At 47.8% G+C, this 11,022-nt stretch overlaps 1 protein-coding gene, 2 non-coding genes and 1 pseudogene across 3 annotated transcripts; 1 reads left to right on the top strand and 3 right to left on the bottom strand.

Annotated features, from left to right (window-relative positions):
- Nucleotides 1-1,826: 1,826 nt before the first annotated feature.
- LOC112343912 lies at nt 1,827-1,971 on the bottom strand (annotated as a pseudogene).
- Nucleotides 1,972-7,393: 5,422 nt separating this feature from the next.
- On the bottom strand, nt 7,394-7,554 carry LOC112343911. Its single transcript, XR_002991463.1, has one exon. It is a non-coding gene; the product is annotated as a U1 spliceosomal RNA (small nuclear RNA).
- A 1,154-nt stretch (nt 7,555-8,708) lies between these two features.
- Nucleotides 8,709-8,781, bottom strand: TRNAK-CUU. The gene has a single exon. It is a non-coding gene; the product is annotated as a tRNA-Lys (tRNA).
- A 1,035-nt stretch (nt 8,782-9,816) lies between these two features.
- On the top strand, nt 9,817-11,016 carry LOC9641085 (kinesin-like protein KIN-7N; the record flags this gene model as incomplete). Its single annotated transcript, XM_002994443.2, has 8 exons — nt 9,817-9,979; nt 10,027-10,116; nt 10,191-10,309; nt 10,360-10,473; nt 10,530-10,611; nt 10,661-10,728; nt 10,786-10,857; nt 10,909-11,016. Coding segments are annotated over exons 1-8 (807 nt in total), but the record flags the coding sequence as incomplete, so codon positions are not given.
- Between the last annotated feature and the right edge of the window lie 6 nt (nt 11,017-11,022).

The following is an 11,022-nucleotide window of genomic DNA, read 5'->3' on the forward strand; positions in this document are numbered from 1 at the left end:
ATTTTTTCTCACCTGTTCCGTTTCAGTGAAAACACGCAGCAGCCAGCAAGGCAGCCCGAGCCGATTGACAGAGTCTGCTCAACGGTAGTGCGGCCGAGGAGATGATTCGAGAGGACCGCACAGAATGGCCTTTCTAGAACGTCTATAGATCAAAGATTGCTCCACCTGTTTCACTCTCTCTCAAGCACTTACATGGCATTTGTATATTTCCACTCCCGTCGGCATCCGTCCGTCAAACGACTGTGGTCTTTTGGCACTCTTTTGACCGGCACACTCCCATTCGGCTACATTCTTCTTTGACTGGCACACTCCCATTTGACTACATTTTCTCTTGTTGTGGGAGTTCTTGGTGGAGACGGTGCACCTTGGTGCCGGAAGATAGTTGGAGGATGTAGATGTGTATAAAACCAAATGGGCTTTTCTGGTAGCTCTTGATTGTTTCAAATCGGCAACTCATAACATGTGATTTAGCATTGAAAGATTTCTACAGGTGAGAAGGCTCACTAGCACCACATTTTGGCACCTCAACAAGCTGTCCATGAAATCGGTAAGCTCTCCCAGCCTTGTCTGGTCATGCTCGACATGTCGGACAGCTCATGATCGCTGGAGCGCAGGAGGAGCAACTCTTCGCAATTCCTCCATAAAGAGGCCGACTTTCGCATGCGCTATGGCTTGATAGAGATCAAGCATCAGATGCCTAGGTTTGCTGCCGTGGAGATCTCAGGCGAAACTCTTCATTGCGTCAACAAGCTCATCGCCAACGATGTGGCCTACTCGACTGCGTTCCAAGGTGATTGCAAAGGAGAGATGCAGGTCGCACCGATACTGGACAGGATGCTACGGAACCTTGGCCGCTTTACAAGGCCCCGCGAACTTGAAAAGGAGCCCCCGTCATCGCCATCTGACAAAAAAGCGGACTTTGTGCTCCAGTATGAGGCTGACAAGGAAGACACGTGACCCTGGTTGACGCGGAAAACCTTCCCATACGTGTACACTAAACGCTACACGCTTCGTGGCCTGCGGCTCAAGGTGACGTTGGATTTCAAACGCAACGCCGGCGTTGAGAATCTCTACCAGCCAGCTATGTACACCATACAGGAACTCCTGGAGACAGCAGCGCGTCCGAAGAGCTACAGACCGCCAGTGACCATCATGGTAAGAATAGTTAGTCACTTGGATCATGAGCATATCGTCTTCTAGGCCGGTGACAAGGATGACTGGTATTACGGAATCCTGGAAATAGATGGTTTCGTTTGGGTGGAGAACCATCAGATTGATCAGGCCAGCTTCCAAGGTAAATGACTGCAAAAACGGCTACCCGTCTAGCTATTTGTGGTCGTGTGCGCAGAGTTCCCGGAAGAAAAGATGGAGGTGAATCCGAAGAAATTCACTCCAAGCTTCACCCGCGCCGAATTACAGAACAACTTCGAAACGTGGAAGAAGGACTTTGCTAAGATCAAGATGAGAATCCCCAATGGGCACCAAGCGGCAAAAGCTAATGGACCGTTAGGAATAGGGCAATCCTTACTCTACATTATGCCCTTAGTTTGATCTGTTGCTTGGTGCTGGATGGTTTTGGTCGCGCTAATTGGAGAGCGCGATGGTGCCTAGCAGAAGAAATCCAACGCAATATCAGTGCACATTATGTCTCTTGTTGAGAAGAAATGATTTTAACTTTTTCACCGTGATCTTTCATGAGTTTTGTTTTCAGCAAAGCAATTTTGTTTCTATGCGTAGATTGGACTAACTATAGCCAAATTTGCACAAGCTACGTTAAAGAAACACAAACCGTATTAAAGATAAGACATCTTAGAAATTTTAAAATCAGAGAGGTACGCCAGCCCTCAAATTACAACGTCCACTCCTCCACTTTGGGAAGATGGTAGGCCGGCCAAGCCGTAGTGCAATGGGAAAGCCAAACCTAGGCCATTGGCCTTCATAATCACCAATAAACCCCACCCAGGTACAGGCCCTATCTTATATAGATAGGGCAAAGATCCGGTCTTTTGGTCAAAGACCTAATCAAACGGTCAACATCTTGACCGCTTTAGTCCATGCCCCGTCGCTTCCGTCAACGGAACGTCAAGGAGTGCCGGTGGCCCGGCATGGCCACGAACGGTATCGCATTATCTCGTAGGGTTTGTTCCTCGTCAGCAGTGTGAGCAGCGCAGTAGTGCTCCACGCTCAGCCCCATGTCGCGGAGTTCTACTGGAGCCGAGAATGCCGTAAGAACTGCTGAGAGGACCATGGTGCACGCGTCCATGATCGACGTCCAGGTGATGGTGTGCCTACACCATGTTGCATGCTTCAACAGTCACTCAGATCAAATTGTCAAATGCTGTACGGCCTCCGTGGTCTCCGTACCCCCTACTCACCGTGTCGTCTCGGGCATCAAGTTGGCGACCTTGATGCACTTGGCAAGAAGACTTGGCAGCGATGGAATCCGATGGTGGCAATGAGCAGCAGGCTGCGGCATCCAGTTGTAGATCTCGCTCGCCTCCGCCACCTTGCCATAGCCGGCGTAGGCCGCCATCATCTGGATCCACCACCAGGACTTTGCCCGAGGGAGAGACAAGAACATCCGCCTGGCGTCCTCCAAATGCACGTGGGCCTCGAAGATCACCCGGTATGCCACCTCGTTCCTTGGGTGGCAAATGGCACCCCAGTTTCCAAATGCCGCGTCGCAGAATATCTGCCTCACTTGCATCACTCGCAAAATGCATCCCCATTTTTTTAAGAGATAACTAAATGATTTTCATCACTCGCAAAACCTTTCTCACTCAATTCAAATATTAAAATGGTTACGTTTGGAAAAGTGATTGAAGTGTTCACTACTGTTGATCTTCTTGGCCAAACGTTATTGCACAAAATTGCAATCTCCTTAAGCATGCTATTCTTGAGAAGTAGTCAAGCCCAACTCATATATGCCTTCAACAATTAGTGCACACGAGCCTAAAGTTAAGGAATCAGCCTCAATGTTGTAGCATGGGTCTTACCATTCCCCTTAGTGTTGCCTATGTCACACATGAATGAGCTCTTCACCAACACCATGCAAACTTGCATCCAAATACAAGCTCCACCATTCATGGAATTGGTAAAGGTGTTTGTTGAAACTGGGACTATAATCAGGAAGATGAGCATGAAGTGAGGGGTTAGACACCATTAACCTGGGACCATCTATAGAGAAGTTGCTATGGTTTGTTCTTTTGCTAAAGGAAAGTGCTTTTCATTGCAACATGAGCAGTCAGTAGAATAACATTCATAATGATTTTTTATCTTTAGCCTAGTTTGTGCAAATCTTTGTGAACATCTTCCTCTAAGGTGTTAAAAGACCTAGATTGCAAATCAATGGCAAGGAAGGATATACTCAATTGGCTGCATTGGGGGCACGACTCCAGATGCTATACATCCACAGCTTCACAAAGGCATTTGTTGTCAAGAACACCATGTTAAAGACGATAGTGTGCAAGAGAATGAAAATTTGGTTCTTTTGTCATGTGTGATAAGAGCAAGAGGTGAGAACATTTTGCTCTAGAGAAGCTACATTTGGTTTGCAACATGTTGAATGCATGGGATGTCTATGGGCCCAGGAATCAATTCGGCACTTTCCCCTAAACTCGGAGCTATGAAGAAATGGAAGAGCTTGTGTTCATTGAAGACATAGATGGGGCAGAGGGTCATGAATTTTACCTTTTCTGATGGTAGAGTGGACGTAGATTCTGCGGGTGTTCTCGGCTAACTCCATCTCTGTGAAGTGCGAGGAGCCACCAACCGTCCGATGGAGAACTCTTGAACCAAGAAAAGAAGATGGTCTCAGCAAAGTGAAATTTCGGGCTGGATCTTCCAATGTCATTCGTCCCACGAGAGGTATGCTACTTTCTTTTGGGATGGCTCAATGTGAGTGCTCTCGCCAGTGGGAATAGTCGCGCTGAACCCCTCGCAATTTGCTGCAGCTCTTAGATGCTCGCCGGTTTGGATGCCGGGAAAAAGCCTCAGTAAGTGTTGTGTTGTTGCCTGCTGCTGGATGGTTTCTCACTCCGTTATTCTTCCTCTCAGCTGTGAGCATCGCGGTGGATGCCTGGAGGCTGGCCTTAACCGGGCGTTTCAGGCTGATCGACCAGTGGTGCGAGTTTGTGCGAATGCACCATCGCCATGGTATTACCGAAGATACCTGGCGACAAGTCCTGGAGTTTAGTAGGGTGGTGCACGAGGATTTGAGCAATAACGATTCAGAAGGTAGAGAAAACTTCGCCCTTCGCGTGCTCTGGTCTAACTAACGTAGCTGCCGCTCCAGGTGCTTGGCCTGTTCTTGTCGACGAGTTTGTGGATCACATGTACAGGTAACACCCGATAGTTCCCTTGCTGGAAAAGAATGGCCGTCCTCACAAAATCCTCCTGCTTTCAGAAGCTCGTCATGCTCTTGCATTGCGGAAGCCTGCGCTTGCGATCCGAGTGCAGTGCTGAGCTCTTCGGAAGTTTTGGATGCTACCTCTCAATTGAACCGAGCGAATACACTACCAGGCAAGAAAACTCGCTCCCACTATGATGTCTACAGATCTATCTCTCTTCACAGGTATGGCTGCTACCGCCGGTAGTAAGAGGCGGAGGAAAGACACGAACGACGAGGTGTCTTTGTCGCGGCATTTGAAGCGTCTACTGCTGGAGAAACCTCTGCTCATGTCCGGTGGGTTTTGACAGATGAGAGCTTTGTAGTAGAGAAAATCTTTTCAATGTATAGTGGTGCCCGAGCGAGCGATGATTCTTTTTCCGCATAACATTCTTGTGACCGAGAAACACGTGACAATAATATTAATTCTTACTTGTGATCTAGACTCTATTCAAGTCAAAGTCTGGAGTCCTAACAACTCTCTATATTTCTTGGCTAGCAAGTTAGGACGAAGTATATAATGTGTGCCCTGAGAATTTCTTTCATTTGTTTTGGAATGGCAGCAGGTGGAAACAGCATCAAGATGGACGAGCAACAAGAGGTTGCAAAGGTCGATTGTTTTGGATGGATGAGCCAATGGAAATTCAAAGTAGCAAGCAAGGTGGAGAATTCGCAAGATTGGAGCAAGACTATGGAAAGCAGCAGTGAGTCAAAGAAAAAGAAAAAGGATGCAATTGTCGTGCCTCACTTCTCTTCCTCGCCAAGACTTCCACTCCTGTAATAGTAGAGAAAAGCTTCCAAATTGTTTGTTCTCCCTCCAAATATCTTCTCTGTTTTAAGATCTGGTACTCAGGATAAGTTGGTCAAGCTAGGATGAATGAGCAGCATCGTATCCATTTCCAGGACACTTCGTTTGCATGCCGAGTCATTTCTTGGTTTGCACGGAAAGTTTTTTGGACAAGGATTGAAATCAGGAATTCGCAGCAACAGAGCGTAGAAAATCTAATTCAGCCTTCACGCACGAAGACTATATCCTTTCTTCTCTCCAATTTGTGACTGGCTCAATGGAGTTAGTGCTTTGGATGGAGGAGTAGTCAACCCACAATCTGAGTCCTGTTGATTGCCCTCACAATATCCAGAAGCTCGTCGTGCTCTTGCATCGCGGAAGCCTTCCGAGTGCCGTGATGAGCTCTTCGGAAGTTTTGGATGCTACCTACCGAGAGGCAGAGGAAAGACACGAGCGACGAGGTGTCTTTGTCGCGGCATTTGAAGCGTCTACTACTAGAGAAACCTCTGCTCATGGGTTTTGATAACAAGACAATAATATGAAGCGAATTTTTTTTTTGCACTGTTGTAATCGAGACTCTATTCAAATACAAAACGATCATTGATTTTGGAATGGCAGCAGGAGTTCAAGGTGGAAACACGGACGAGCAACAAGAGGTTGCAACGAGACAATGGAAATTGAAAGAAGTAGCAAGCAATGTGAGCAAGACTATGAAAAGTAGCAGTGAGATGCAATTGTCACTTCTCTAGACTTCCACTCCTGTAATAGGCTTCTACATTTTTTATTTTTTGTAATGAAAATAAATCTGTCATCTTGAACATCTGAATCTGTTCTAAATTTTGGTAGTCCATTTCGTGTGAGGGATGTGATCCTCCCAAAAGCATGGAAATTTAAGATATCTCGATTGAATACTGGACGTTAATCTTTTCAATCACATTAAAATTCCAATTAAAACTGCACGTGATAATTTTGCCCTTTGAAACTTTCAAGATATGTCTGGTAAAGCATAAGTTTCAAAGATATGTCTGGTAAAGCATAACATCACATCAGGACACTTCATTTGCATGCCGAGTCTTTTGCATGCCGTGGTGTGCAAGGAAAGTCTCGTGGAAAGCCGGGATATAAAACACAGAGGATGGGAAGCTTCAGTGTCAAGAACTCGTAGCGACACAGTGTAGAAAATATAATTCCAGGCTCCAGGCACCAGGCACCAAGTCCATAGCAATTCTGCAAATTCTTCATTGTCGATTCTCCATTTTGTGATTGGAAACCCATGGCTCAAGTTCATGCTGCGGAGTTGAAGGGCAATCTCAGTCCTAACAAGCGCATGGGCTGTTTTGGATGGAGGAGTAGCAGCAACAAGACCAGCAAGATCAAGCCCAAGAAGAATGCCCAAGTCTCAGATGGGAAGATCAAGGAGAGAAAACAAGAACAACCAATAATTGTTCCATACTTTGCGGCTTCAGCCAAATTGTCAATGCTGTGACATGGATTTGCACAGATTCAAGATGTTTTCCTTTTCGTCTTGAAGAAGCGAACTTGTAATATATTTTGTTGTTTCATGAATTGAAATCAGTCAAAAAAATCTCTTCAATTCATTCTCAATGATCACAAAAATGCTTGTTATCACTTCGCAGAAGAACTGAGAATGTGGAAAACTTCAGGTTTTAGGACATCAGTGACATTCTCTCAGCCGCTCACTCACTTTGCCTTGTAGTCTTCAATCTGAGGCGAAGATCAAGGCGTATAGTGAGGAAAACTACGAGCAAATCCTCGCATCCAGAGCCCGCAAGGTAAGGCGTGTTTTCGAGGAGAAACAAATCCTTACTCTCTCTCTCTGTCTCACATACACACACAGGCTGTGGAGACTAGCACCGCTCTCCAGCAAGAGCAAGGCTTCACTGAAACGAGAGAAGCCGTAGAACAACGAGAAATTCTTTTCAATGGCAGCGAGAATTTGGATAAAAAACAGGGACCTTCTGGAGCGTACGCGCCGGCAGTGGCGGGTATGTTGATGCAGCAGCCAACGAGGCAGCCCGAGATTGGCTCAACGGTGGATCCAGAGGCGCAGAGGATTCGAGAGTTGCGAGCCGCCATCGCCGGCAGGACAAGCGATCGCTGCTCAATGGATGAAGCAGCAAGCTGATGGTTCTAGCTTAATCAACTGTAAGTTGGACACGATATTGATCCATTAGATCCATCTTAGGCCTTAAAATTTGGAGAGGGCCGCGCGTACGCGAGCCCTCAACTTCCACAAATTACGACGTCCACTCCTCCACTTTGGGAAGATGGTAGGCCGGCCAAGCCGTAGTGCAATGGGAAAGCCGAACCTAGGCCATTGGCCTTCATGATCACCAATAAACCCCGTCCAGGTAAGTATGGATCTCTTCCCCAGGCCCTATCTTATATACTGCTCTTGTGCCTTCATTATGCGCCCCGGCATGTGGGATAGGGCAAAGAATCGGTGCAGCATATCCTTCGGTCAAACAGTCAAACGCTCTTGGGGATCGCGGCCACCACTACGAATGGCTCCGCTGGAATCACTCCTCCGCCGGTGCCGCCTGGCTGCTGTCCGGACAATCTTACACGTGTCGCCACGAACAGTATGATCTTCGGCGTCGCCAGCTCCAATTGAGTGTCACTATGCTCTTAATGGGCTATGGATTGCCCATTAACTTGATCCAACCGTTAGCAGCCATTGGATTGAGTCAGGTTCTCTGTGAGAACGTGGCTAACAACTGCCAAGTTCTAGAACCTAGCTGCCAGCTGCCAGGTTCTGGAGAACCAGGCTACCAACTGCCAACCTAGCTGCCAGCTGCCAGGTTCTGGAGAACCAGGCTACCAACTGCCAATTCTAGAGAACCCTCTCATCCTCGAATAATATTCTTCCACGTATCCGTTAACAGTCTTGTCACAGCCCGTTAAAGCCGTTCCCGGGCACGGGCTCGCTCGTTCCCGCCCAAAACAGGCAAGCCGGGCATTACCAAAATGCGCTCCCCAGGCTAACGCCTGGCTTGCCCATTCTAGGCGGGAACATGCTCACCCTACCCGGGAACTGCCTCATCCTTCTCCACCGATTGAAATCTTTGGGTGTGGCTCTGGCCAGGATCAAGCAGGAGTGCTCCACACTCAGGTGAATGCCATAGTCCGAGGCCATGTTGCGGACGAGGCCATGTTGCGGACGATCCCCGTGGAGTCTTCCAGGCAGAGTGCGACCGCCGAAAGTCCCGAGCAGTTCTCCAGTGGAGCGCCTGTCCCGATTTTGCTCGAGGGAGAGATGTGAAGACCTGCCGGGCATCCTCCAAATGCCTGTTGTTCACGTAGGCCTCAAAGATCGCTCGGTATGCCTCGTTCCTTGGGTGGCGAATGGCGTCAAACACTTGGCAGGCTTCCTCCACGCCACCCCACTTTCCAAATGCCTGGATCGTCACGTTCTTGAGCTCGCGATTGTCTCGGGTGTGAGCTTGCGTGCAGATGATCTTGCATGGAGATGGCTAAAAGACTTTAAACACAAACAATGCATCGCCGTGCCACCGCCGACCGTGGGGCTCGAACCCACGACCACAAGGTTAAGAGCCTTGCGCTCTACCAGCTGAGCTAGGCCGGCTTATATTAATGGTGAGATTATCTTGAAGCAAGTCTAGCTTTTCCCTGTGTAGAGCATGTATCCCAGGCCGTTGACCGTGAAGATGATCGTGACAATGATTGCAAAGAGGCTACACGGGAGCTTGATCCGCCGGAGGAATTTTTCGAGCTTGGCGATCCAGCGGATGATCGAAGCGAGGTATAGCGTCGTGATTCCGGTGCAGACGCTAACGATCACGTTGGCGGTGCCGTGTGGGCAGTGAAAAAGGACAGTAAGAATGCTGTAAATGAGAGGCCAGATCAGGGTCGTGATCCCGGCGAAGAAGAGGAAGAAGAGGCACTCGTTGATCCGGCGCTGATCCTCGCTGGGCTTCCGCTTGCGCTGGATGAGGAGAAAAACTGACCAAAATGTGCCGACTGTGGAGATGATCCCGGCCAGGAACAAGTGGAAGCATCGCCCTCTCTCCTCCCGCGTCGCGTCGGGCTTGATGAGTGAAATCCCCGTCTGGAAGCAAGTGGAGGCCACGAATGTGAAGGGCGTGATCATCGTCTTGGCCAGCGCCTTGGTGGGCATCATCTCCATTTCGCCGCGGTCATCGGATTCCTGCTGCTGATCCATTCCTTCAACAACTTGGTCATCTGCTTGGGGATCTCTCTGGGAGGCCGATTCCATGCCGATGAAATCAATCAATCGAATCGATCAATCCATCCAGAGTTACTGTGCCAAGTGGACTTTTGTTCTACGTGTTAAATTGTTGACAAAGTCTTCTTGACTACACTTCTTTGAAGAAGAATTTATCTTTGACCATTACGAGAATCACCTTTTACCTCGAAGTGAAACTTTTCGGATTGTCGCATTGCTGGTCGAAGGAATCCACCTTATATTAGAAGCTCGTCAGGCGGCACAATGAATCTTTTCTGTTCTCTGCAATTCAAAAAACGCGCGGGAAACCTAGTGTACGTTGCCACAATATCTCTGGGCCTAGGGTTCTTCATTATAGCTAGACGAAGAGCTCGCGATCGCGGTTTCGCGTGCTCTGGGGGTTTCGACTGATCCAGGGCGGCAATGCAGCAGGGCGAGAAGATTTCGGTCGCGATCCGGGTGAGGCCGCCGATCAGGCAGGAGCTTGTGAGAGGCAGCCAATGGAAGCTTGGGGCTAGAACGATCGCACTGTACAATGCGCTCGGCGCACCTGTGCTGGGTCAATCCTACATGTTTGGTAAGTAGGGCATTGATTGTGATTGATCGTGTTCTCCGTTTCGATAGATCAAATATTTACCAAGGATGCGACCAATGCAAGCGTGTATGAGATCCATGCCAAGGATCTCGTTCTATCTGGGCTTCAAGGATTCAATGGTCTCTTTCGTTTTTCAGAGTTGTTTGGCTCTCATTGTTTTTTTTTTCCCTTTTCCTTATTTTTGTTGCTCCAGGAACAATTTTTGCTTATGGCCAAACCAGCAGTGGCAAAACCTATACAATGCGTGGGTCTGAGCGGGATCCTGGGCTTATCCATCGTGCTATATGCGACGTTTTCAGCACCATTCAGAGTGTTTGTGTAATTAAATCTGTTCTCTGTGGAGCTTATTTGCTTCTTTGCAGATACTAGACAGGGAGTTCTTGATTCGGGTTTCATACATGGAAATATACAAGGAAGAAATCAACGACTTGCTTGCTCCTGAAAATCGGAAGCTTCGGATACATGAAAACTCCGTCGTATGTATTTTGATTGATCCTGTTTGTGTTTTGGACTTTACTGAAAAGAGCTTCAGAGGGGGATTTTTGTGGCAGGATTACGCGAAGAGATTGTGAGCAGTCCAGATCAGGTCTTTGAGTTCCTCAAATTTGGAGAAGGTAAGCGTCAGATTGAAATGCCTAGAAATTATTGTTTGTTAACTTTCAGCTTACCGTCACTTCGGGAAAACCAACATGAATGTTTACAGTAGTCGATCTCATACCATATTCCGCATGGTTAATATGTTTTTCCTCTGTCAAAGTCAAAGTTGATTCAGTCTTTGTTTGTAACAGGTAATTGAAAGCAGGGACAAGAAAAACGATGGTCAAGACGATGCATTGGACGCAGTTCGCGTGTCAACTCTCGTAAGTTGCTTAAATTTCGTTTCTGGTAACCTGACAGTTTGTTTTCCGAAGAATATGGTAGATCTTGCAGGCTCGGAGCGCATCGCCAAAACTGGGGCTGGTGGTGTTCGTCTCAAAGAAGGGACGCATATCAACAAATCCTTGATGACACTTGGAACCGTATCA

Source organism: Selaginella moellendorffii, unplaced genomic scaffold (genome assembly GCF_000143415.4).
Source record: "Selaginella moellendorffii unplaced genomic scaffold, v1.0 SELMOscaffold_305, whole genome shotgun sequence".
NCBI lineage: Eukaryota > Viridiplantae > Streptophyta > Lycopodiopsida > Selaginellales > Selaginellaceae > Selaginella > Selaginella moellendorffii.